At 39.8% G+C, this 26,916-nt stretch overlaps 3 protein-coding genes, 1 long non-coding RNA gene and 5 other non-coding genes across 12 annotated transcripts in view; 1 reads left to right on the top strand and 8 right to left on the bottom strand.

Annotated features, from left to right (window-relative positions):
- megf11 (multiple EGF-like-domains 11) overlaps positions 1-21,804 on the bottom strand; it is a 138,780-nt gene extending 116,976 nt beyond the window's left edge. For 3 of the 4 annotated variants that reach the window (XM_077516747.1, XM_077516749.1, XM_077516750.1), the window contains exon 1: positions 7,035-7,213. The gene's annotated coding sequence lies outside the window, so the exon portion shown is untranslated. Of the gene's footprint in view, positions 1-7,034; positions 7,214-11,008; positions 11,103-12,185; positions 12,308-17,370; positions 17,501-21,680 lie in introns of those variants that run through there. The other variant, XM_077516748.1, reaches the window with a different exon arrangement.
- Positions 15,968-22,095, top strand: map2k1 (mitogen-activated protein kinase kinase 1). Its single transcript, XM_077516763.1, has 11 exons — positions 15,968-16,232; positions 19,185-19,395; positions 19,472-19,618; positions 19,694-19,771; positions 20,497-20,548; positions 20,715-20,839; positions 21,002-21,206; positions 21,291-21,355; positions 21,432-21,493; positions 21,578-21,623; positions 21,704-22,095. The coding sequence occupies exons 1-11, from the start codon at positions 16,150-16,152 to the stop codon at positions 21,815-21,817; spliced, it is 1,188 nt and encodes a 395-aa protein (XP_077372889.1). The 5' UTR covers positions 15,968-16,149; the 3' UTR covers positions 21,818-22,095.
- On the bottom strand, positions 21,906-22,534 carry LOC144016095 (uncharacterized). Its single transcript, XR_013282843.1, has 2 exons — positions 22,361-22,534; positions 21,906-22,185 (listed from the first exon to the last, which is right to left on the bottom strand). It is a non-coding gene; the product is annotated as an uncharacterized LOC144016095 (long non-coding RNA).
- On the bottom strand, positions 22,260-22,327 carry LOC144016823 (small nucleolar RNA SNORD18). Its single transcript, XR_013283031.1, has one exon. It is a non-coding gene; the product is annotated as a small nucleolar RNA SNORD18 (small nucleolar RNA).
- LOC144016824 (small nucleolar RNA SNORD18) lies at positions 22,508-22,578 on the bottom strand. The gene has a single exon (XR_013283032.1). It is a non-coding gene; the product is annotated as a small nucleolar RNA SNORD18 (small nucleolar RNA).
- A 491-nt stretch (positions 22,579-23,069) lies between these two features.
- rpl4 (ribosomal protein L4) lies at positions 23,070-26,791 on the bottom strand. The gene is made up of 10 exons (XM_077516764.1): positions 26,625-26,791; positions 25,884-26,055; positions 25,694-25,800; positions 25,344-25,482; positions 24,986-25,110; positions 24,761-24,890; positions 23,797-23,953; positions 23,531-23,618; positions 23,281-23,397; positions 23,070-23,194 (listed from the first exon to the last, which is right to left on the bottom strand). Exons 1-10 carry the CDS (start codon positions 26,625-26,627, stop codon positions 23,123-23,125), a joined length of 1,110 nt encoding a protein of 369 aa, XP_077372890.1. The 5' UTR covers positions 26,628-26,791; the 3' UTR covers positions 23,070-23,122.
- On the bottom strand, positions 23,690-23,761 carry LOC144016822 (small nucleolar RNA SNORD18). Its single transcript, XR_013283030.1, has one exon. It is a non-coding gene; the product is annotated as a small nucleolar RNA SNORD18 (small nucleolar RNA).
- Positions 25,177-25,277, bottom strand: LOC144016826 (small nucleolar RNA SNORD16). Its single transcript, XR_013283033.1, has one exon. It is a non-coding gene; the product is annotated as a small nucleolar RNA SNORD16 (small nucleolar RNA).
- On the bottom strand, positions 25,544-25,642 carry LOC144016827 (small nucleolar RNA SNORD16). The gene has a single exon (XR_013283034.1). It is a non-coding gene; the product is annotated as a small nucleolar RNA SNORD16 (small nucleolar RNA).
- Positions 26,792-26,916: the final 125 nt, after the last annotated feature.

The raw sequence follows: 26,916 nt of genomic DNA, 5'->3' as shown, positions 1-26,916 counted from the left end.
TTTTATTGTGTTTTATTATAAAGTGGCTAAATTGTCTTTGTATTTGTATGACATTTAGGAATGTTACAATTACAGTCCAACCGATTAATTGGCGGGTTGATTTAATCAGCCCGCTTATTTAATTTGTTCATTTAAAATGGGCAAAAGAAATGTCTGTTTTTGTTTTGTTTTTTTACACACATTAGTAGATAGTAGGTTGATACCACTTTTTCTCAGACCAATACCTAAACAAGTACTCAACTCTTGAGCAGCCCTTTTGAGCCCTAAAATATTTATTTCGCCAAAATAATCACGCATACACATATATACCCCAATATAGCATTTTTCCTTTAAATGGCATGTAATTAATGGCATTTTTTTTTTTTTTTACATCTACCTTATAGAAAAACTGAGCGTTTATACTAAAGATAAACTGAAGGCCTATAAAACATTACATGTGTACATCTGGAATGGACATGTTCAAAATTTAGAATATAACAACTTGAGCGAGGACTTTTGATGTCGTGCGGTCGCAAGTGCTGCCAAGTCAACGACAGGGACAGAAGATGAGGATGTACGAGGCATGGACCTCTCCTACAAAAATTTTACAAGAAGTTATCGGAACCATTGTGGGCGCTTTCGCCTCGACAAAACTAAAACATACAGCTAACGTTTGGTTAGCTAGCGGTTAGTATTCGCACATGTAGCATGTAAACACAGACTTTTTGTTAGTCTGTGCGTGTAAAAATAATCCCACAAATAATGGCTAACTTCAGTACCGTATTTTCCGCACTATAAACCGCACCTAAAAGCCTTCAAATTTTTCAAAAGCTGACCATGCGCCTTATAATCCAGTGCGCCTTATATATGGATCGGTATTGCGCCGCAACAGGTCTCGCTGTCAAGACGCTATCGTTGACCCTGCACGATCGGTGACGTGCATGCACAGAAGATCCCGCCATCTTGGATTGCTAGCTAATACTAATAATTTACCTCAGAGAAAATAATAAAACAGCTGTTTATTCATTTTGGGAGTGAATGGAGTTGTCAGAAAGCTGGTTTGTAATTTTGTAAGTTTGACTGACATATCTGACTGTTTTGTTGACATTCCCTTTAGCGCAGCACCATCTAATGGATGCATAACGTAAGCCCAGCCTCTACTGTAGCGCCTTATATATGGAAAAAGTATTAAAATATGTCATACATTGAAGGTGCGCCTTATAATGCGGTGCGCCTTATAGTGCGGAAAATACGGTAATTTCAATCACAACTAATTCTAGCCCATATCATTGTCCAGGCTGAATCTGTTAAATCTTACCTGATATGAAGTGTGCGCTGCAAACACGAGCATTGTTGATGATAGCCTCACTCAGTCCAGTCCTTTCGCCTAATCACGTTTAACCACAGCCGTCTGCGATTACTTGACTGGCAGAGGCTGGGATGTGATAGAATTTCAAGTTTTTGTTGGTGCTTCTACGGTTCTGGCAACCAAAAACACAACAAGACGACATTTTCTACAAACAACCAGCGTTGTTTACTTCTAGCTGCACTTCCGTTACCTGCAGCGGCAAGTTGTTTTTGCCTCCAGTAAACACCGTGACATCATCGTGACGAAGGCCATGAAGGGTTCCATACGCCACAAGAACGTCAAAAAAACGAGCTGCGGGCTGCAAACTGTCCTCTTTGCCAGACTTTGGAGACCCCGTTGTAAATGATGAATTAGCCAAGTGGATTACATTTTCCAACGCCACTATAATTAGTGATAAAAGCCTGTTTATCTGATCTGTAAGCAGGAGGTAACTGGGCGTAGAATTCCTGATGATGATGGAGAGCGGATTTTTTGCTGTCTAAGGCCTAACAATGACTGATAGCCTTATCGACAAAGCGCAACGCATCCCAAACGCGCTACATCCTGTGCTGGAATAGAGATGTAACACGTTCTTTGACAGCAGTGTCAGGGGCACGCTTACATGTGCAAAAAAAAAAAAAAAAAAGTCACCAGCTTCCCACAAGGGACATACATGACTGTCTTTAAACAAGAGAGAAACTAATGAGTTTATTCATCAGTGCACAGCAAGGATCAGTGCAGACGTTCCTCCCCTGCAGGGGGGAGGCTGCACCTTGAGGGAAATTGGATTAACACGGCGCCACGCCGGAGTTCTCGTATCTCCGAGAATCAGCCCGTCCGTGCTCGTCGCTCGCATATCAGAGCGAGGCAATCTGTTTCCCCGCAGAGTGCCGGCTGACCAACATGACCGTCGGCAATTGTCCAATTATTAATTAAATGCTCGCCGGCGTAATCAGATGCAGACGCGGTCCGACCTGTGAGACAGCTAACCAAGCTGAATTTAAATCGCTGATGTCGGAAAGAATCGCGCGGCGCTTGAACAATCTATCATCGTTTTGCGCTTTGACTGCTGTTAAAATGACATTGTAGTGCACAACATGGAATGAATTTCTCCACTCAGGGTAAGATTTCTTAAGCCTCAGCAAGCACTATTGACTATTATAAATATACTAGTGATAGACCGATATGGTTTTTTTCAAGGCCGATACCGATACAGATTATTTGTAGTCAAGTTGGCCGATAACCGATATTACAAGCCGATATTCATTTGCAGTAAAATGGGGAGGGGGGGGAATTCTTTCAAACTATATATAATTTCTCACTGAGTAACAAATTCATGTGAATGTAGCTCATTTGGGGTTTTTGTTAGGGTTCGTAAAAACGTTTCAAAAAGATTTTTGCGGTGAAAAATTGTGTGAATATGTTCCAAATGTGTTTACGACAAATAAAAACTGACTGCGAATATCTTACAAATCCTGATGAAAACCCCAAATTCGCTACGTTCGCAAGTATCCCCTGCTCAGTGAGCTTTATCGGCCTTCAGATTCAAAACATGGCCGATGCCGATATTTGTCAAAATGCCAAATATCGGCGCCGATAATCGGCCCCGGCCGATTATCGATCTATCCCTAAAATATACATACACCAACCAGGGATTACATGACGACCACTTGCACAACGACCTTCAAAATGCTACTACATTGTACATAAACGTTCAAAACTATAACTACATTAATGTTTGAAAACAAAGATTAAATGCAAATGTATTGCAGTAAAAGTTAAATACCACTGAACTGAATTTGGGATGTGATTGACATACCACTAGTGGGCGCTTTGAGAATGACGATATTAGACACCTCTCTAACACAATACTTAAGTATTAATGTATCTTCTCTAGAAGTGTCAAAAGTCATCGATTAATCCACAAGTGATTGATTATCAAATTAATCGATAAACTATTTCAATAATCAAGTTATCGTTTAGAACCATTGTTTGAATTAAAGGGATATTTCACTTATTCATAGCCCATTATATAAATAAAAAGTTAATATTTTGTCTTTAAATAATTTGATATTTTCATTATTTTTCACATACAATTAGTACCTTTAAAAACACATTTTGCAACTTGCTGTCAACTGAAAATGACATCACAAGTGCTCCGATAACCAATCACAGCTCACCCGTTTTCTCGGTTTGGTCATGTGACATTCGCAAGCTGAGCTGTGATTAGTTACCTGAGCCCTTGTGATGTCATTTTCAGTCGAAAGCAAGTTGCAAAATGTGTTGTTAAAGGTACTATTTGTACATGAAAAATAATGGAAATATCAAATTTATTATCGGCAAAATAATGTTTGGCAAAAATGGCTAAATAAGTAAAATATCCCTTTAAAATCGTCCAAGTCCTCCAGTTTCAGTCTCTCAACAGTGATTATTCTGTAATTTCTGTAGTCCATCATCAAAATAGATGGATTATCTTTTGTATTTAATCAAAATATGACATTTGTAAACATTTGTTTTTACTTTGGAAAACCATCACTGAACCAGTGACTGAATTAGTTTCAAAAAGGCAGGCGAGTACAACGTCAATTCGTCTCATTAATATTGCTGAATTGATGTTTTGTTCGTTTTATCACACACAGGAAAAAAAAAAAAAAAAAAACACGGAACAACAATAATTTAATACATAGGGTTGTGCAATTAATCAAAATTCAATTACAATTTCAATTATTACACGCCACAATTACAAAATTGGCATAATTGTGAACAAAAATAAAAGATTATTAAAACTCATTTCAAGTAGTTTCAATTGATATATTTGCACCTCTTTTTGTTTTAAAATAAATAATTTAATAAATCTTGTTTGGTCCAAAACGAACTTACATAATTATAGTGTTTCAAATATTTTAACATGTTTAAACATTTTCTTGTTTTGTACCAAAAAATAATCGTTTGAATAATCGTGACTTCAATTATTACCAAAATAATTATTATATTTTTCCATAATCGAGCAGCCAATAAACAACTGGGGAAAATTTTCTAACATACTTTAAGACAAAATAAGATTTGATCACTTTATTCCATTAAGCGATAGAATAATCGATATAATAATCGATACAAAAAGTATCGAGTCCCAATCTTTTCATTTGTGGCGTATGGTAACAAATAAATAGTATATCAGTTTTGTGTTCAACTAGAACAAATTTCACTGAGTAAGTAAATTTGAGCGTAAATTTGAGATGATCATTATTTTGTCAAAATTTTCTCACACTCTTTTGGTGGTATTGCCATGACATTTTCTAATGTAAAATATCTGCTGTGGTTGCATAAAGGTTGGGAAAAATATTGGATGTCACTGTCAAGTTGTCATAATTAGGGCTCGGCCGATTTGAAAAATTTAATTGGACAATACTATTACAATTTTAAAATCGACAAATGATTTTTTTTTTCAACACGTGTTCCTATTTACTTGGCCAATGAAGTTTATTTAGATGCTGACTGCAACATAAAACAAAGATGACATTCAAACACCATTAAAAAAAAATTTTTAAAATCGTCAAAAAAAATTGGATGCTTTTTGCTGATTCTTTTCTCTCTGTTGCAAAGTTTAAAAAACAAATCGTAAACGACAAATTATTGTAAAACAGTAACATTTAATTCTAAAAAAAAAAAAAGTTATTTTATTAAGTATCTAATTTATAATTAATTGGCTGTTTATTGGAATTTTATTCTGGCAAAAAATCGGAATCGGCTTAAAAATACCCATATCGGCTCAAGTTGGCATATTATACACAAGAGAAAAGAGGTTTACATGCTGTCTTTCGTTTTCACCCCCTCTCCCCAAACATGTAAATGCCACATCTTTCAAAAGTAAAGCAAAGCGCAGACCGCACCGACATGTATTTCATTAACTTTTCTTAATGCACTTGTAATGGCTCCAGGGTGTTTGCCCAACGTTCAGTGCGCTTTTTTGCTGAAATAATAAGAGCTATCAGTCAGCGGCGAGCAAAAACAGCTTAATTCGCGGAATAAAGGTCATGGGAGCTGTTGCTTTTGAGGCGCTTTGACAGACGAGAAAAAAAACAAGAACAAAATAACCGAGTTCAAGTCTGTCTTGAGTTACAACAATATATGTTGATGTGTTCCAATGTCGTTTCGAAACTGGGGTTCAGAGTGCTGAGCTCGCTAGAATGAGTTGCAAATTTGACACTGTGTGTGCGCACGTGTTTTTCTAACAGCTGTTCAAATGTCATTAACACAAATACATTCCATTATTTCTAAACATGAAAAAAAAACAAGGAGCAATGGAAGCAAAGCATCCTTGTTGAAAAGTCAAGCCTCCCTAGTCTCAAACTTTGACTCATCAGCAGTAGTTTCACGTATTGATTAAAGGCGGGATTTCCAGTGGATGGGTTTTACTGGACTGTAAAGTAGAAACACAAAAAAGTTTGCAAGGCTTATTGTGTCCTTGAAGGATCTGCTTTATGATAGTGTTCGTCTTGTTTCGCATGTCCACGCTCACCTGAATATTAAATATAATTGTGTAAAATGTGGATCCGATTCAACATTATGTTGCTTCAATTGTCTGTTTGTTCTTTAAATATCATTGCACACTATTGGATTCAATAGTTTGATTTCATTTTTCTCACATAATTGTCCAATTTAAAATGTATAAACAAGCAAAGATTTCACATAATAAAGTTAAGTTTTCCCAAACATTGATGCATAAATAATCCAAAAATGCACTTACATAAAGATTATTTACTTATGATTAATGGCTTGTACACGGTAATATATGCGGCTCTAATAGTGCAAAACATCCACACTACACTGCAACGTGTATGTATTTCACAATTAATTTGACTAAGTGGCGTGATTCGGCGTGTTTATTCTCCCACAATGCAGTAACATCTTCATTATTAAACAATACCGACTTTGACGAGGAGACTAATGGGAGTTTAATCAGCCTCGTTATCCTGCACTCCACTGCCATCTAGCGGTTCAATTGTGAAACAACATTGTACGCGTGGGATCTTTCGGATCGGAAACAGAACATTCATCAGTCGTCCTCATCCCTCTGTGAAGGACAGAACTTCCTCTCGAGCTCTCATTAAAAAAAAAAGAATAGACTGTGGTAGACAATTAGATAAAAGCGAGCAATTAAAGTGAAGCTGAGCATTTCACTAAAAGCAGGGAAATGACATTTATAAATGTTCATTCACTTGGGGAGACAATGAGGCGTTTTTGGGCTTCACTTGAAGAAAATTGCACACTGTTGCACTTCAATTCACGGACGGTCACTTACATGTCATTAGTATGAATGTATGTTTCTTTTAATAGCGTTGCTGGAGCACACAATGCATTGGCAGTAAATTGAAAAGCTCTCCTGGCTGATATAGCGGCTTTTTTTTTTTTTTTTTTTTTTTTTTTTTACCCCCTTCTTTTGGCACACGACGCCTTTTTCCATAGCATAGACTCGCCAACAGCTCAATTAAATAGAAAGCCCAATTTATCACAGCCACCAGCCTGATAGCTTCTCCAAAAGCAAAAATAATCAACCGATAGCGTGCTCCCAACTCAAAAAAAAAAAAAAAAAAACACAAACAAGCAAATACATCAGAGCAAAAAAATCGCCGCTGTATCATCATCGCACGTCACTGGCAATTAAAATGACATCTTTCGTTTATGAAGACGACGAATCCAAACTCACCCCTTCTGTGGATGCAAAGTTGTCACCCTCAACAAAAGAGATATTTCCGGGTGGCGCGGGTGTGACGCTCTTCCACAATTAAGTGCAAGCTCAGCATGGTCGGTGCTCGGACCTGAGTCACACGCAGGATGCAGCGGCTTCCCCTCTTTCTCCTCCCTTGCTCCTTCTCTCTCCTCCGCGGATGCTTATCTGAGACTGAAGCGCGGCCGACTTTAAACTAGGGTGACGTCACGGGCGCCGATGCCGACGCCACGCCCACCTTCATCCGACACGCGTTTTTCCAAACAAGCGTCTGCATGCAACACGCATTTGCTCCTCATCTTCATTTTAAACGTTTGAAACAGTGGTGGGATGTAACTGTACTTGTGCTTTACGCCTGTTGATGACGTAGAAAAAAAGACGGACACCATGTCATGATTTGCGCCATGTTGGAGATCCATCTTGAAACGGAACTACCTGCTCGTGTTTGTTTTCCTTCATTCGTTTGTTTGTTCTTTCTGAAAATGCTAATAAATTCATATCAGCCCCATTATAAATTTCCCAATCTCCTTAAATTTGCTAAAACAAGAGCTAAAAACAAAACATTGACAAGTCTGAGCTATTGCGTCAAAAGTCAAAATGGCGGCCTTACTAGGTGAATACAAGTTCTGAGTGTTGTAATTTGATTTATGAAGATTATTTTTAATTTCAAAATGTGACGAAATGCCATTAGCTATCATTACACAATGAATAATTAATTCCTGACGAGCATTATCCAACATACATTTGTACAAATCTGCTACATACTGACCTGAAATATGTGACCACTGAAAATGGAGATCACACGGAAATTTTGATGTTTAAATTTGTGGCAACAAACATCATTAAAACTCGAGAAGAACGTTTAGCAAATGTTTGTGAATTTGAACAAACCCTAACGTGAAATCAACATTCGCTAGCGTTGCTAACGTGATGGGAAGGTAAACGTGAACGTTTACCTTCAACAAGTGAAAGCCACATTCTTCTTCTTTTCCTTGACAAATGTTCAATCTTCTTGAACTTATTCATTGTTGGTGCCAGTTAAAAATTAGACTGTCCCTTAGTAGTATTTTTTTTTTTTCCCAGTTGTCGTCATTAGCAAATTTGGTATCTTTTGTTAGTCAGTTCACAGCATTAGCAAGCTAATGCCTTTGATAGCGTAATAGTCTGTCCCTATGCTAGCAAGCTAGCTAGCTCGCTTTCTTCTCCGTATGAGGACTAATGAATTCAAAAGGGAAATTATTTGGTATGCAGCTTTGCTCACCAAGTTTTCACAGGAGTTGTACATAACTGACAGTTAAAATACATTTTTACTTTTGTATTTGAGTACATTTTAGAGTCTTTTACTTGTCAAGGAGTTGAATCAGTACTTCTCTTTTTAACCTAAATACCTGTACTTCTGTTTACTTACACAGTAGCGTGAATACCTTCCCTGCCTCTGATTTTAAACCTAAAATATTATGGGTAGGGTATGCTGGTCAACAGCTAACTGGTTAGCACACCTGCCTCACAGTTCTGAGATTCTGGTTCAAACCTACGTCCAGACCTTCCTGTGTGGAGTCTGCGTACTCCGGCTTCCTTGCATATTCCAAAAACATGTAGTTAGATTTACCAAAGACTAACCAGATTCCCACGGGTACCAACAGAAAATAGTTGCTGGACAGACGCTAATCTGCTTCCTGACTACTGTCGAGGTGTCCTTGAGCAAGGCACCGACAACTGTGTGACTTGTGTGACCCTTTCACTGCAATTTCTCTTCTTGCATATCTGCATGTGTGTGATTGTGATCTGGCTCTTTGTGTAGTGTGCAGCACAGAAAGTGTGACTTGGAATTTCCCCTTGAGGGATCATAATGAGTAAATAAATTCAAAATCAAAATTGTCCAAACGTGTGATTGTAAATGTAAATGGAATGTTTGTGAGGGATGACTGCTCTACCATACAAAATAATGAATCAAGATACGTTCTCTTTATTTTAATTCCTTCTGCTTCTAACCACTGGCAGCTGCAGTCAATAAAATATGAAGGAAGAGTGACTAAATTGGCTGGAAAGGTTTAATTATCATGATTGGAGCAAGCGTTTTTCTGCATGAGTGAACACCTCAGTTCTCTGGTGAAGCAAGAAAAGAAGCACATCAGGTGGAATGAGACTTCTTTCAGAATGCACTTTTTGGGTGAAAGGGCTGCTGCAGGTGCTTCTGATGAATGTTTAAACCCAAAAACCTGCTGCTAGGACACCGCACATGTGACTTATTACAAAGGAAGGTGTCTTGTATTTGCATGTTTATGAGACAACACCCTCCCCCCTCCAAACACACATACACTGAGATGCCCCCGCCCCCCATGCTTGCAATCACACTCTTCCGTATTATCTAAAAAATAATCTCCTTTTCACATTTTTCCACTTCTTGCTGCCTCATTAGATTGCCATCAAGCTACTCAAGTGTGCGCTTTTTAGAAAAGGTTCACAGACTGTTAGTTTCCGGCACATCACAAAAGACTAAAGTCTCTGTCGGGAAGTGTGCCTCCGCAAAGTGAAGTCACAAAGCAACCTAGCATCACGTCAATCATGGCAGTATCTTTCTAGCGCGATATTCACTTCGAGCGTGCGCTGGATAGGTCAATAGCTGATTTTACACCTGAGCTCACCGACGTGGGAGTCTTTATTCTGTTCATCGGAACAACAGGGGAGCATTTTGATTAGAAAATGTTCACGGATTGTTTGCTTGGTCAATCATCAATGGTTTTGTTCCACGGATTGAATTGAACTAAGTATGATTTCTTTTTTGTAAACAAAATCCATGCCAGTGGCATTCCAATTTGGTTCATGATGATGAGATGGATATGCAAGAATGGAAAATAAAGAGTATCATATTGGCATATGTACTCTAGAAAAGGCCACTCTTAGCTCATTCAAGCCCCAAAACGTGTAAAAACGTTTTTAATACTTTGTCATTCAATCCCAAAAACGATTTATTTATTTATTTTTTTAAACCCCTTAAAATTTGGATGGTCTCTGGCGGGCAAACATTCTTAAAAAATATATATATAAACTATGCCGATACTCTATTGTTGGTTCAGGAACAGCTTCAAACTTACTTTGAATGCAACTTTTTTTTTTTTAAAGCATTTTCGGCAAAATTGCTCGTATGATAAGGGGTTAATGCAAGAGCATACAGAAGGCAGCTTCTGACATGAAGAGGTGGCTAAATGCAATGGTAGTTAAAAGTACTGTTAAAAGCATGGTCAGCAGGTGGCAGCAGAGTATAAGAGAGCAGCCAGGGCCATGTTGCAACAAGCTCTTTTTGTCAGTGTTTTCACCAGGAATGTGAATATTGATGAAACTTTGCTATATTCTAATGCTAATGGATGCAAAATTGCAACTTTTTTTCCTGATGAAAGAAGAGACTCTTATCTTTCTTTTTGTAGGTTCCATGTTTTTATAGCAATAGAACACAATATTCTGTGAGCCTTGTAAAATCAGTCAAAATCTAGGAAAACAGCCAGGAGCGAAGGGGGTTGCTGCAGTGAAGCAGTGAAAATGTCTGGGAGTGAACGAGTTAGATGCGCAGGAGGAAGAAAATATTTTGTGCCACATCAACTCTACCGCAACTATAATTAGTATTTTGTGTATAATATTGTTGTACATACGCCTCTACAGAGAAGCTAATACCCCTTGTGCACTCTCTGAAAATGAGAGTGCCACTGCCACCTACTGTTGTGGATGTACAATTGCACTTTATTGTGGCTGTGTTACAGCAAATAAAAGAAAAAAGAAGGCTTTCTATTGTCCTTTCAAATGTCTATAAATATCTTAATCATTGTATCGGATACATTGCATTTGTAGCATATACCATATCAACATTGTTTGTTTAGAACATTTGGCATTTCTGTGGTATAATATTCTATTGTAGCTGTCTATATCTCTTTTGCAAAAGTGAAATTGTGGAAACTCACAGTGTTCTGGGCCATCTTAGCTTGCGTGCCAGCATGGTTGTCCACAAGGTTGCAGGTTTGATCCACTGCGGTCTTTCAGTCCAGCTGAAGTGTCCTTGGGCAAGGCAAGGCAAGGCAAGGCAAGGCAAGTTTATTTGTATAGCACATTTCATACACAAGGCAACTCAATGTGCTTTACACAAGGAAAGACAACACATAAGCATAAAAAAACAGTAGTTAACATTCAGAGGAAGAAAAATAAATAAAAATAGGTTACAAAATATACTAAAAAAACCATACAATAACAATCTTAAAACATTATTCAACAAACTTTAAAACATTTAACATGAGGAAGTTTAAAATAATAAAAAACACTTAATTAAAGCTGTTTAAAAGTCCCTAATCAAAGGTATAAGAAAAAAGCAAAGTTTTTAAGAAGCTCAACTAGCAGTAGCACCTGATGCTGCTATATCACTCTTCCATCATCACTGTGGGAATTTGTGAACCTTGAAAATAGAAAGGTGCTATATGAATGCAGTCTATTGATAGATGTGCAGCACAAAATGCATTTAAAATCCTGATGAACTTTTCAGATTCACGCGTATCTGATGAGTTCATGTCGTTCACTGTCATGGAGCAATACATTTGACTGCAAATGTGTTGTTGCACATTGTGTAAGTGCTATCCTGCGAGTGTGCTCTTTGGCTTTCCTCCTCCTGAATGCTAAAGACAACATTTGCAAGTAGCATTTGTATTGGTTCGCCGAGTTATCTTTGCAAAAACAGATGGGAACCAGCTGCACAAGGCGACATCTAAGAGACATGAGGATCGGAATTAAATGTCACAATCCATCACTTCTCAAGAGACAGCAAGGTTTGCTGCTTTTTGGATGAATCTCTCACTGGCCCCTTTCACACGACTTGTGGCCATATTCCCGCTTTTTCCAATGTCGCTATTCAAATGACAACAGAACGTGGTGATGAAGTCGGCAATAATTTTCCGCCTTGAGAAAAGTGGGAAAAGTTGTGGTGTACCAAATTTTTTGTTTGTCTCTATAAGTTTGTTAGTGCATTATTAACAAATCTTTACTGAACCAAGGAACATATTTTAAATACAAAAATATATCACTGCACGCTACCAAACTAATATCACAATAAGTACTTAAACTAACATGATGATCTAGTTTCAATGTACTCACAAATTTAATTGCTCATTGTGAAATTCGGGCCTGTTTGGTAGAACACGATCATACCACATGGGACTGGCTGGCTGTCACGTACGTCGCTGGCACATAGCTAGAGCAGTCCCTCTCCTGTGGATCTAAACAAAATAAAATAAAATAAAATATATATATTTTTTACATATACATTTTCATTATTTTAGATAAAATATTCATCAAATGAATTAACGATTAAATAAAAAATGAATAATTAAATAATTTTTAAAAAAAATTCAAAATTTTGAAAAAGAGATGAAAGGCTCTAAAAAAACAACAACCTAATAATATCCAAAAAGTGACCATAAAATGTCCAAATAGGAATCAGAAAAGCTGAAAATTACCATAAAAATGATCATGAAAAAAAGGCAGGAAAAATGTCTAAAAAAAGGAAGAGAGGCAGAAGATTACCATATGTCCCTAAAATTGACAAAAAATGTCATAAATTTAACAGAAAGGCAGAAAAGTCCTTAAAAAAATGTATGAAAAATGAAGTATGAAAACTTTCACACACACATACACACCAAAAAATAAAAAAATAAAAGTATTGGATGCTGCATATTTTTTCTGTTATGGTGCAGCTCTAATGAGCTCTTGTGCCCCCAGTACTTTAGAATATCAATAACACACCATTTCATTCATCACAATGTTCAAATATTTTGTGTCTCCAGACAGATTTTTGGTTATTTATTTGGCCTAACATGGCTTTTTTGACAGGAAAGGTTGCTGACCCCTGAGCTGGAAGAACATTTATTTCTATTCAATTAATAATAATTCAACTTCATTTGAAAAATATTCTGGTTTGTAGGGCAGGACAGGGTTGACAGTTCTCATGTGTCTCAAAAACAGCAAGATGAAAATAAATTTCTATTCAAACAAACGCTAATCAAAACAACAGGGGCTTTCAGTTCGTTCACACTCTGCAGAGGCAAAAAAAAAAAAAAAAAAAAAAAAAAAAGTGTTGCTCCATCCTGTCCATTAGAGGGGACACAAATGAAGCAGGCCTACATGCGGTGCTGCAGATCCCCATGAATGAATCCTTCCATTTTCTATACTGCTTACATCCTGGAGCCGATCCCAACGGGGTACAACGTGTACTTATCAACTGTCAGTCACAGGACTCACAAATAAGAGTCACTCTAACATTCACACCTACAACATCCACAACGAAGCCACACAAGCACACAGACAGCAATCATCTTGGAGGGCATGCACTTCAAGTCGTCCCATCCTGCGCCAGCCTCAGTTGTTGCATTTGTACGTTCGGGCCAGTCGGAGAGCGACCGCTGTTATCGTCAGCTTCAGAGGCGGCCGTCGTGGCCTGCTGTAATCCCTGACCGCAAATCCCCAAGTCCCCTCACGGAGTAGCGGCGGATGAGGCAACAAATCCTCAGCATCAAACAACAGTGTGTTCTGCTGCTCCGGCCCGCGACTCTTTTATGTCTCGTTCGCTGTCACTGGCAGCGCTGAGACGCTGTCTGTAGTGTGTTGGACTGAAGTCTGGAAAGGGAAGTTTAGTGGCCTCTGTGAGGCACTTGGCAATTCCCATCGCCCCTCTCTTGTGTGTTTGCTCTGGACTTAGTCTTCATGCAAGTTAAAGGGGGAGGGCGGGCAAATCAATGCCTAATATAGTATTCATCAGCACAATATTTTACAAATAACTTCAAACTGATGACATTAAAGTTGTAGGATGTCTTGAATTTTAAGATATAGAACATATATTTGAAGGCAAGTGTATATAAAGTTTCTGTTGAGGAGGCCCACGTTTCAACTTGTGCAAATTGAAACGTGTATTTTAATATAACCTCTGTATTACTTAGTAAACGCTAAATGGTTGATGCAAACAGTGAAGTTCATTCTTTTAAGAGGCTGCCCTTAGTTCTTATAGAGCTCCTAGTGTATTGATAAGTATTTTCTATGAAAACCACATTTAAGTTGTAAGAGTGGCAACGTAAGATGGCTGCCCTCTGGCTTCACCAGCTTGGGCCATTGAAAGTCCATTCAAATGTAAACAACAAAGATGCCTGATTCTGTTTGTTGTTCTGGTTAACACAGTCAGTCGAAATCACATTGCATGACGTAAAGTTACCCCCCACCCCAAATAGCTAAACTCATTGTTACAAAATAAATAAATAGATAGATAAATATGTTTATCATTATGTAAATTATGTTTTGCCATTTACTTTCTTTGTGTCTATGGCATTCGCGATTGTCGAGTGATTCCCAAGTTCAAATGGGCGTTCCCGTGCTTACTTCCTGGTATGACGTCAGAAAATTAGGACTTCCCACCTTACTGGAATGCAGCATTCCCTCACCAGCAACACCTGAAATCTCATCATCCTATCGATGAATTCGATTTGTGTCGAATTGGTGCAAGTGCTCCCCCAAGTGGTGGGAGGTTTAAATCCACAACTTAAAATCATATACAGTACAGTAGCCTACTAACAAAAATGGCTACAGTGAATCTCAGCAAGATTCCTAACAAAATACTTTGCAATGTCTTAATTTGATTCACTTGGTCCCTCAGTAGATTAATACTCCCGTGTTTGTGCACATAAATCTTCCGGCTCAGTTAAGGTCAAACATCCAAGCCGAGTAACAATGAGTAAAACCCATTTTTTGAACGTCAATTTTTTGGGAGAGAGTTTCACAAATTAGATTTCGTCCAGAGCATAAATCTGAAGCACAATGTCCCAAAAGGCTTGGAAAATAATTCTGTGGAATAATAATATATCATTTTATCACACAGCTCTAAAGAACACATTTCACTCTCAGAGGTTAAATGCAGTGAAAATAAAATTCTCGGTGAGCGTAGATGTTTTATGGTCCAAGCGGGAGAACGGTAACGTATTAGAGGCCTGCTCTGCTCGGGTGCACGTAAGCCAATTTGTCAAAAGCAACTTAAGAATTTATACAGCTTGCGTCCGTGAGGCTGAGACAGGACACAGCCAATCTTTCCTCCCTGTCTGTCACTGCTGCTTTATGGAAAAAAAAAAAAAAAAAAGATTCTTCTGGCAGCAAGATGCTCTTTGGTCAGGCAGACACGTCTCAGCGGCCTTGTGCGCCTGCAACCAGGACAATGTTGCTTGACTGCTGAGACGTCACAGCACATTTCCATGGCTTTCAAGTCACGCTTGACGTGTGATCTTCATGGTACATGGGCAGTGTGTTCTAATGGTTCCGCTGGATTTGCGGGGGGGGGGTTTCAGCTTAGAGCATCCAAACGTTTAAAAGGGCAGCGAATTTATACAGAATAGACAAAAAGGAGGAAATGTCAACTGAGCACACAAGTCCCCATTTACATGTGAGACGGTTTTGCAATTAAAACATCCACCCTTCGAGGCATTAAGACATTTTACTGCAGTTCATCTAAATGGGTTGGTTTCATTTTGCGGTGAACACATCATGTGTCTTAGTTCCTCTTTCACGCCAATATTGGCCATAAATGCGCCTCCACTAGATGGCGGAATGTGCAAACTTGCGTTATCTACCTGTTGACGTTCATACAACATAACTGTTTATAACATCTTTATGTTCAATTAAACTTGCCCATATTTTACATTGATACGTAAACTATGTCAATCTTATCTTTATGCCAGTATTGTCATCTGGTGGCGTATCGTATTTATTTATTTAATGTAAAAATGTCCCGGTTTAACCCTGCTACAAGGTTGAGTTGTAATTCGTCTCACCACCATCAGAGGGGGCGCTAAGCCACGCACGCCCATGCGGAAGACCAGTGTAAATATTTTCGTGACGTCACATCTTCCGGACGATTCCCATCCAGCCATTAATAACTATCTCAGTCTTGCAGGTCGCCACAACGCCGCAGTCGCTCTTTTAACACTTTCTCACATTCCATCCTCATCATACTCCTTCTTATTACTACGAACAATAACAATCTTCATCAACATAGCGGTGGTTGCGCTTGTCATTTGTGAGCACGATGCAGAAGAGGAGGAAGCCCGAGCCGATCCAACTCAACCCGATCCCCGATGGGAATATCATCAACGGCAGCGGAGCCACTGAGTAAGTGTCACCAAACCACCCCCTGGTGTGTATGATTATATTTAGGAGTTGCGTGGTTTACTCCCTAGACAGAGTGATCTTGATCTTGCAGTATATTATTTCAATTTGGGCTTTGCAATTACATTTGATAGATATGCTTCTATTATATAAGATCCTAATCTGCAGATGTCTGCGGCTATTCATGATGCATGCAGACTCTTTTTGTTCCCAAAACAAGTTTGGTGTGTAGGTTTCCTCCCACCACCAGTAATTGAGATAGTGAGTAGTTGTGACACTGTGCTCTAGTTATCACTTCCCAGCCGGGCCAAAGAAACATGCGGGATGGGAATTATATAATGTGTCAACGCTCATTCTGGATGCTTTTTCCAAGGTGGCAAAGAGGCGGAATATTTTATTGTGTTGCCATTATGTCATCATGAGTCTTAAGATAATGCAGTATCCCACACAGTTATTTTTTTTCTTCATTTTTGTATATATACACACCACATTTATATGCCAAGTCTTTAAATAACAAATATACCTGTACATTAGGTACAACCACACAAGCTCAAGGACTCCAACAAGCACTAGCAATATTGCCTTTAATAATACAACATTCTGTTTTGACTGACACCATCAAAAAGTTATTCATTTAGAAATATACAATTGTTAATATTGTTAAAACTCAAAAACCCAAGCCTTCAAAGTTTATTCTGAAAGACAATCTAGGCCAAAATCTAAAATAAATACAAATTCACTTTTGATTGTCATTCTTATCATACTTTGTTCATCTTGTATATGTATATTATTCAAATATTCTGATTCTCTCAAATAGATAAATATGCTTGAACAAAGAACAGTGCCAACAACTGCAATTTGTAAATGCCAATAGAAGACGGTGACCTAGTATGTCCACCTCACAGTTCTTAGGTTAATTCAGGGTTTGAATCGTGTTCTCTGTGTGCTTGTATGTCCTTTTGTGAGAAATCTGGCTTCCTCCTATGTCGAAATTGTCCTTATGTGTGATTGTGAGAGTGAATATTTGTCTCAGCAGAAATGGTTGAATGCTAAGAATAGATCATCAATGCCTATAATACTGTAGGCTACTTATAAACTTGTCCAGGACTACATTCCTTTTTTTTGAAACTGAAAAACATACCTCATTGTTGATACCGTGTGCTAAAAGTTGCCTTGGCTTTACTGCTGCTGACGACATGGTGTTGGCGTGATACTTGAACACATTCCTTGTTGCTTGAGGCAGGTGGTGACTAGCCAAGGAATAGCACACCCTGATGAAACAACAGTTAAGAATTTATGACATGGTGAAATCCACCTCTTTCGCACTGAAGTACTCAGTCTGTGTTCAGACAAGATCAGAGTCCAACCGTGAATGCCCAACGTCAATCACAGGCCACATATAAACAAGCATTCACACTCGGATTCACAACTATTGATAATTCAGTGTTCAGTTCAGTGAAGCTAACCAAAGTGTTAGGAATGTGGGAGGAAGCACTGACAGAACATGCAAAGTCTACACAGGAGGGAAGCCTGAGCCAAGATTCAACAACTCAAGTCTCAAAACTGTAAGGCAAATAATGCTAACCACTAGTCTGCTATACTTTCGCCTAATTGCTAAATGTTCTTAACACAAACATGTTGTATCCAGCCCCACTAGTCTAAACACAGTATTCTAATTAATACTGTGTTGTTATCCAAATCAGGGCGGCGGCCATTTTGCCACTTGCTGTCGACTTAAAATTACATCACAGTTGTGCAGGCTCAGCTAACGACCAATCACGGCTCACCTGTTTCCTGAGTTTGGTCATGTGATGTTGGCAAGCTGAATCTTGATTGGTTGTGACCTGAGCCCTGAGCAGCTGTGATGCCATTTTTAGTTGATAGCAACTGACAAAATGGCTGCCCCCGAAGATGGATTAAAAACAGGTGGATTTTGCTGCTCAACTCACATTTCACAGACACACTATTAATCAGAATGCCATATTTAGACTAGTGCGGGCACATACAACAGTCATTTTTGGGTTGGTTTCCGCTAAATAAAACATGGAATATTTTGTATTCCCCCCCCCCCCCCCCCCCACATTGCCACCATTAATATTGTATGAGGCCCTTGTTTATGTAAGAGAAGCATGCTAAAAAGTTCCAAATTAAAGTACAGAAGATGACATAACCACTGCATCTCTATTTCGACACTAGCAGATGTCCTTGGTCATTGTGTGGATGGAGTTCAAGAGGCCTGCATCGTGCACAATTCCCTCCTCTGCCACAAGCAAGCGTGCGGCTCCTTTTGGTCCCTCCCACATATTGTGCATGTGTGTGTGTGTTTCAGGCCGCTTCAGTATTTCTGGCGTCCTCCACCTTTCTGCTCTTGTCGAGAAAACGCCCACGCCGCCCCCAGCTAACTCGGCATGCAGTATTCATGGTTATGCAGGCCTGCTATCAGAAATAAAAGAACGTAACATTTTTATTTTATTTTTGCTGTCAGTCACCCGACGCAGATATACGACACTGTCAATCAAGACTCGATATTAAGAGACACCACTCAGAATGATGCAGTGCTGCTCTACACCAATAATAAATAAAAGAGCAGCCTGTCAAAAGAGCTCTTTACTGCTTTATCCTGTTGGCTTCTCAAGGTAATTGGTTACCATGACAGCCCCAAAGGAGCGACAGAAGCTGCATGCCCAACAAAAGAGACAAGATGGGCGAGAGAATAGAAATGGTTCAATCCAGTAACTCTCACTGAATTTCTGTCCACTTGGTTGCTCGTCAGTCCCCAAATGACAAATAAATCGCCAGAATCAAGCTATGTCTTTTCACTTTGGCTTCAGGTTGATACAAACGCTTCCTGTGTCCTTTTAGGGGGGGCAGATTCTTCAAAAGAACCAACATCTGCCAAAGTCCTTTAGAAGAACTTGTGACATTCATGTGTCTTTTTGTTGTTGTTGTTCTAAGAACTAACTTAGAGGCCCTGCAGAAGAAACTGGAAGAGCTGGAATTGGATGAACAGCAACGCAAGCGTCTGGAAGCTTTCCTGACGCAGAAGCAGAAAGTGGGAGAGCTGAAGGATGACGACTTTGAGAAGATATGCGAGCTCGGCGCGGGCAACGGAGGGGTCGTCTTCAAGGTTTCCCACAGACCGTCTGGTCTGATCATGGCCAGGAAGGTAAAATTGAGTAGAAGGCATTTTAGATTCATCCTGGAATTTTTGTGAGTATTGAGTGACTGCTTTCCTGTTGTAGCTCATCCATCTGGAGATCAAACCTGCCATCAGGAACCAAATCATAAGGGAGCTTCAAGTGCTGCATGAATGCAACTCCCCCTACATTGTGGGCTTCTATGGAGCTTTCTACAGTGATGGAGAAATCAGTATCTGCATGGAGAACATGGTAGCATTTCTATTTTCTAATGGGAATTTGTTTTGGAGTGATCCTTCAGCTGTTTTCCTTCCTTGCTGGATTTAGGATGGTGGCTCCCTGGATCAGTCACTCAAGAAAGCTGGAAAGATCCCCGAGCAAATCCTTGGCAAAATCAGCATTGCCGTACGTACCTGCACTCTCTTCCTATTCCGCTTTCTTTCACAAACTTCCGGGCTGATTCACTCATGCAAGCATAAATTCACACCTCCAGGGATCGACAAGGCCCATATGCCGTTCTTTGATGCTGGTTCAAACTGAAATGGACTCAGGTTAATGGCAAATGAAGACAAACAACTACAGTGGATCCCACTGGACAGCTCGGTTCGCTCAAGCATTTCATTAAACAAAGCAAATGGAGGAAAGCTCAATTAGGGTTTAGTTGCTCTATCTAGTGGGGAAAAATGTGAATTTACAGCTTCACCTCAGTCTTGCACATTTTAAAGGGTTTTCCTCCTCAAACACACCTGAATCACTTGATCAGCTCAGCAGTAAACTTCGGCGATGTCTGATGAAAATGGTGTCAGCCGTCAGTAACTATTGATCACTCTGACTGGCTGAAAAAGGAGTTACAGTATCTAGTAAAGCAGCTCAGAAAAACTTTTTTTTTTTCTCCATTTGTTCCTGAATTGTATTAGGGTGGTGTTGTTAAGATTAATTAACTAACCAGCCATGTGCAGTGTGTAGCACAGGTAGACCGGGAACCTCCAATTTACATACATCCTCTTATGAGCCCTTGTGTTGTGTCACCGTGGCCACGCCGCTAAAAAAAGTTCTGGCTCTGCAAAAAATAAACAAAATACTACAGCATGTTGCCATTTGTTGAAAATTTAAATTATTTTTTTTTGCAGGTGATTAAAGGGCTTTCGTACCTGAGGGAGAAACACAAGATCATGCACAGAGGTCAATAACTAAACTCTTTGACCGCACTGATGTATTCATACGTCAGTACCATTGGATCACTCATTCAACATTACAACCACAAATTTTATCCCATATGTTGCATGCTATCTGTCAAACTTCAGTGACGAGATCCCCAACATGTTGACATAATCTCTCCCTCTGTCAGATGTCAAGCCATCGAACATCCTGGTGAATTCCCGCGGTGAGATCAAGCTGTGCGACTTTGGAGTTAGTGGGCAGCTCATAGACTCCATGGCCAACTCCTTTGTGGGAACACGATCCTACATGTCTGTAAGTTGACGAAGACAGAACGCTTCCACGCAATTGCCAAGGAAAAGGGAAAAGTCAGTTGCAATACCATAACGGCCTGGCCACCACAGTCAAGACGTTCTAGCCAGAGTTGCTAACCTTGTTCTTGCACAGTATTACTTCCTGTTCTATTTTATTACACAGCCCGAGCGTTTACAGGGCACCCACTACTCGGTCCAGTCAGACATCTGGAGTATGGGTCTGTCCCTGGTTGAAATGGCCATTGGACGTTTCCCTATCCCACCACCTGACACAAAAGAGCTGGAACACATTTTTGGGACTTCGGTGGGAGGTGCAAACTCCGCAGAGTCCTCACCGAAGGCTGGGCTTCCTGGGCGACCTGGCAGCTGTAAGTCAAAAGACCAAGTTCCAGCCTTTGAATATTTTTTTTACCCCCACAGTGCAAGTTAATTATGAATGTTTTTACTTTCAGCATATGGATCGGACAGTAGGCCTTCAATGGCCATCTTTGAATTACTTGACTATATAGTAAATGAGGTGAGGCTTCAACACAATGTAAACATTTCATAATGGTAACTACTTCACTAACAATATTCCCTGACTCTCTGGTTAGCCTCCACCAAAGTTGCCTGGGATGTTATTCAGCTCCGAATTCCAAGACTTTGTTAATAAATGGTAAGATGGAATGTCTGGAATTGTTTGCGTTTTCTACCGTATAGATTTTAACATACTTAATCACCCGTTTAACCTCCATTTCAGCTTGATAAAGAACCCAGCAGAAAGGGCAGACCTGAAACAGTTGATGGTTGGTGTATAACATGAAACATTCTCACTGTGCTACACAATTCAAGCTTCAGCTTACCTGACATTTCATCCTCCCAACAGGTGCACCCTTTCATCAGACAGTCAGAGGCAGAGCAAGTTGATTTTGCCGGCTGGTTGTGCAACACCATTGGCCTCAACCAGCCTGGGACGCCCACTCATGGCTCAGCAATGTGACCACCACCAGCGATTAGACCGTAAAAGCGGTGCCCTTTAATCGTGCAACAGGGTCTCTACGATGTGTATGAGGTGTAAGGCCAAAAAGTGCAATCAAATGTTATGTATTTTAATTTCAAAATCTACATGCCAAGTGAAATTACAAAAGTGAAACTAATTTGGGCTGCTTTGCAAGCCTGCCTGAAAAGCCATCTTTTTCTAACGAATAATGCCATCGTAAGTGTGCTTCAAGCTAAGAACTGTTGTGAAAAGTTTGGTGAATTAAACTGTGAACATGATGCCTTTGCCTTATTTGAAATCCAACTTGAGATCATGTTTTGGTTTTAGCAGGTGCTTATTCCCAGGCTTCCACAAGTTCTTCAGTAGTGCTGAAAGAGCAAAACAGCAGTTATTTAGTTAAATTCTACATACAAACATAAGCACTAGCTAGATATGGCATGCATTGCTCAGAACTTCCAACTAATCAGGATTCAGAAACACGGACCTGAAGTGGGAATATCATCACAGCCTTAAAAAAAATAAAAGTTCCAAAACTTTGCTTACTTGGGTGCCCAAAGTTATTTCTGGAAGCCACGTTTAAGATCCAGCTCGGGTCTGTTGGTCATCTTGATCGTCAGCAGACTGAAAGACGGAATACCAGTCAAATTATTCTCCTCACAAATACCATGTTAAATCAATGTTCCATGAACCGGACTCAGAACTTCAGTCTTATCACAATTGTCAAAAACACGGACCTTGAAGTAGAAAGCTCATCATAGTAGCAGTGTATATTTCTGATAGTGGTCAGACACTAGAAACTCACTTGCAGTCAATATTGAGGCGAGCAGGTAACAGCAGGTGGTATGCAGCTCATCCATCTTGCAGGAAGCACCCAGACCATGTATAGGAGCATCCAACTTGAACACCCAGTGGGGTATGCTCGGAAGGTTGACTTCATTCTGCAATGATTCCTATAGAAAATAATTTCATGAAAACTTGTTCTAAAAGTTGCCGTTAACATGCACGTGCCATTAACTATTCTTACCTTCTTCGTAAATGCTTCGTTCCAAGGCCAGAAAAAAACTGACGAAAAACAAGTTTGGTAAACCATGTATTATAAAGTTTTGACGGTATAACATTTGTAGTAGAGTTGGCAGTAACAGTATACGGTTTGAAACGTGTCAAATTGTATAGTTTGGTTGTGCATTTCTCTAATGACTTATAGAATGCATTACTGAGTACTAGTCTAAAATGAGAAAGACAGGTCCGACTCTTGATTTGAACCAAACTTATTTATTGTTCAATGAACTCCAGGTAGGTATAAATTTAAGCCTTGACTTTCTTGGGCGCTCCCTTCCTTACAGGCTTCTTCTTGGATTTCAGCATCTTAGCCTTGATCTGTTGGAACAAACAAACACAAATCATCCATCATGTCAGATAAAAATACAATGTCCACGTTCCAGGAGTGGTTGCCAGTTTCTTACCTTTGGGTCATGCTTGAGAATGGCATGACGTTTGGCCGTCTTGGCATACGGGTTCAGCTTGAACATTATCCTCAAGTTCTTCAGAGGATTCTTCTTCAGGACTCTACGGTGTATCTTCTTCCTGCAAGGTGGAGGCAAACTCTTGATGACGTATATCAATACAATTAAATATGAATACTTGGTGCCGCATTTTGCTCAGGACTTCACACATACCAGGACTCAGAAACGGGGGGACACTTTAAACGATCACTTGCCTGGGTGCACGAAGTGCTTTCTGGATCTCTTCGCTCTTCAGAATCCTGCCCAGGTCTGTGTTGGTCATCTTGTGCATTGGCAAGCTGAAACAGGACTATATTACTTAAGGTGTTTAATTTACTACACAAAATGTCAACATATTGAGCTATTCAATAGACTCAGAACTTCATTCATATCACTGGTGTCAAAAACACGGACCATGAAGTAGGAAAGCTCATCACAGTAAGTACAGTAAACGACACGGTTCCAAAATAAACTCACTTGTAGTTGGTCTTGAGGGTAGAAGGTTTACGCCAGGTGCCGTACAAACTGTCCAGTTTGCGGAACGCGCTCTCAGTCCAAATACAGAAGCGACCAACATGACCACCGGGGGCAAGTCTCAGTAGGTTCAGCCTGTTCACGTTCTGGAGAGTGATGCCTGCAAAACAAGTGCAACTTCTTACAATTTACTTTATCGGACATCAGGCCAATCACATCATTTTAAGTTGATCAGTCCTGGGTTAAAAAAAAAATATATATATACACTTAATTGCACATTTTTGAAAGGTCATGATTGACAAAATAATTCGGAGGTATGAGAATCCCATAAAAATAATTTATTGACCTAAAAAATGAGACCGCACATTACCAAGCTGACAGTGTGAAATTTGTGAATGTCATTTGACAAGAAGTAAAATCAAATGTGTCCATCTATTTGCATGCACGCTCATCACCAGACGGAAAAGCACGGCCCTCTGATTATCACTCTGGGTGAGAACTACATTATTCAAACGACTGTTACGACAATGTTAGTGGTCAATATTTCAAAGTCGGCTTCAGCGTTCTAGTTTTACTCCAGCACCGTTTCAACTGTGTGAAATTAACTGATAATTTAAGAACATTTACACCACTGAACTAGGTGAAACAGCTGATATTCTTCACATTTTTTAGATTAGTTAATTTTAAACAATTTAAATTCATTTTGTGTATTTTGCCCCCCCATTTTTTTTTTTTTTTAAGGTATCGGTAGCCACGAAGGGCTACACTTATGGCCATATAAAAAATTATGGGGGGTTTTTCAGATGAGAATTAGCATCAAGAATGTTTATGGCCCATATTCAAACTTAAGCGGTGCACACGTGACAGGGAAAAAAAAATGAAGTCAAGATTATCTTATTCAGTAGTATTTGAGCAATCATTTGTAAAATTATATTTAACCACTACCACCAACAATATGAAAACATACCCGGAATATTTCTGAATGCCTTGGTGACACCAGCGTCTTGGTTATAGATGATACAAGGCCCTCTGCGCTGAATGCGTCGACGATTCCTCATTTTACCCTTACCGGCCCGCATGCGCTGAGAGGCGTACACCTGATAATTGGAGATTTACATCGCTATAGTCACCTATTCATGAATTACCAATGTTCATGGTGAAATTGAATCAAATTCTTGGAACTTGTGACTACCTTCTTGATGTCATTCCAGGCTTTAATCTTCTTCAGCAAGAGCACTGCCTCCTTGGTCTTCTTGTAACCCTCAACTTTGTCCTCAACCACCAGAGGGACCTCTGGGATTTCCTCAACACGGTGTCCTGCAGAGGAGATCATGTCAACATTCGGCACACCACACATTGACTATAAAAGGCTTGAGTTGAACCTGCTCAGACTTAAAACACACATCAATACCCTGTGACAGCTTTGAGACAGCAGGCAACTGTCACTGTTCACAGGGTCAGACGCAAATTACACCATCATTGCAAGTGGTCACAACTTAATTTACTGAATCAACAGTTTAGCATTGTGATCCATTTGAGGTACCACTCACCCTTGGACATGACAAGTGCAGGGATGGCAGAAGCAGCCAGAGCCGAGCAGATGGCATAACGCTTCTGGGTCGTGTTGATCTTGCGGTGCCAGCGACGCCAGGTCTTGGTGGGGGCAAACATACGCCCTCCACGACACATCTTATAGCAAAGTCAAGGTTATTATTCAAACACTAACGCATTATTTATAATAGTACAGTCATGCTCAGAAACAATGTTCGTCAGTCAACTGAGCCAGTATTTGACAGGAGGCATTCTGTCACTGGATGCAGTGTTGGACGCAAATTACACCATCAGCGCATGTGTGACAATTACCTAGAAGTGGTAAGTAGTCTAACTGAAAAAAGGATACGTTTCCAAAAGCACCCTGGCCTGAACGGTGAGTACCTCCACCCCTCACACGAGGGATACGGGCCACAGCTCTTCCTGTACCCCAGGACTCAGCACTGGTCTGGTGGCCTAAAATACACATATAACTGCATAACTAACATCATTGGATAAAATGTTTACATGAGGTACTGACAGGTATTTAAATCACTCACCTGCCAGCTCACTGACTGCATAGGGCTGGCGACTGTTCTTGCGCATGTTGGTATGCACAAAATTGACAACATCAGGGCGAATGGGAGCCTTGAACACTGCAGGCATAACTACATTTTTGCCTGAGGAGTCTCCTTTCTCGGTGTAAACCGAGATTAGGGGTCGGGCACAGGCCTAAAAATCAAAATCATTATTTACCTTCAGTAGCGATTCGATGAGTACACAAACCTATTATACAACTTCAGTGGCATGAAGTAGAATGCAAATAGAGGCGACACAATCCATAGCTATCTTTTATTTAACGAAATGAATACAGTATCTTTTACATTTATCTTGCAAAGACGCCGAACGGGGCCTGTTAGCTCACTAGTTAGCCACTAGTTAGCCTAACTACGTAGGCCTGCAAACTGCGCTTTATTTACTTGCAAACATTGCTGAAACACAATAAAATCGTAAAATCTACACTAACAACAGCCGCAAGTGGTTATTCTGGAATTTATTGTAAATGTGAATTATTTGACTTCGATAGAAGAGTTATGGGAAAAGCCGACACACGTGTCACAAGGAGACTAGCCGACTCCTAGTTAAAAATGGCTCCTCGTGCTAGTTGCTGGGGCCGGGTGCAATGCAGCTCGAAACTGTTAATTACAATAAAATAAATAACCCCTCTAGGTGGTAACCTTAATAGAACGTTGTTCCAACAACGCGACATGTTACACAAAAGCATGGCATTAGTTTCTCACCATAATAGTTATTTAAGTTTCGGCTCGCCAGGAACCACGCTCCTCTCGATATGGCGGCCACAGAAAAAAGGAAGTGTGTCACTCACCCTCAAAAGTTTATGCCTCCGCGGAAAGGAACACCACTTCCGCCAAAAGACAAATATCAACAAAGACACTGTAATAACGACAAAAGATTTTTTTTATGTTTATTTACTATTTAAGCATTTAAGTTACGACTTTCCATTTTGTATATCCAAATCTGTCCATTTAAAGTGGTGTCTTTTGTGGGGACTATTTCTTTACGCCATGTTGT

The sequence above is a fragment of the Festucalex cinctus genome, chromosome 3 (assembly GCF_051991245.1).
Source record: "Festucalex cinctus isolate MCC-2025b chromosome 3, RoL_Fcin_1.0, whole genome shotgun sequence".
In the NCBI taxonomy this organism is placed as follows: domain Eukaryota; kingdom Metazoa; phylum Chordata; class Actinopteri; order Syngnathiformes; family Syngnathidae; genus Festucalex; species Festucalex cinctus.
The sequence above is the reverse complement of the archived record's forward strand: the minus strand, read 5'-3'. Positions and strand labels throughout refer to the sequence as shown.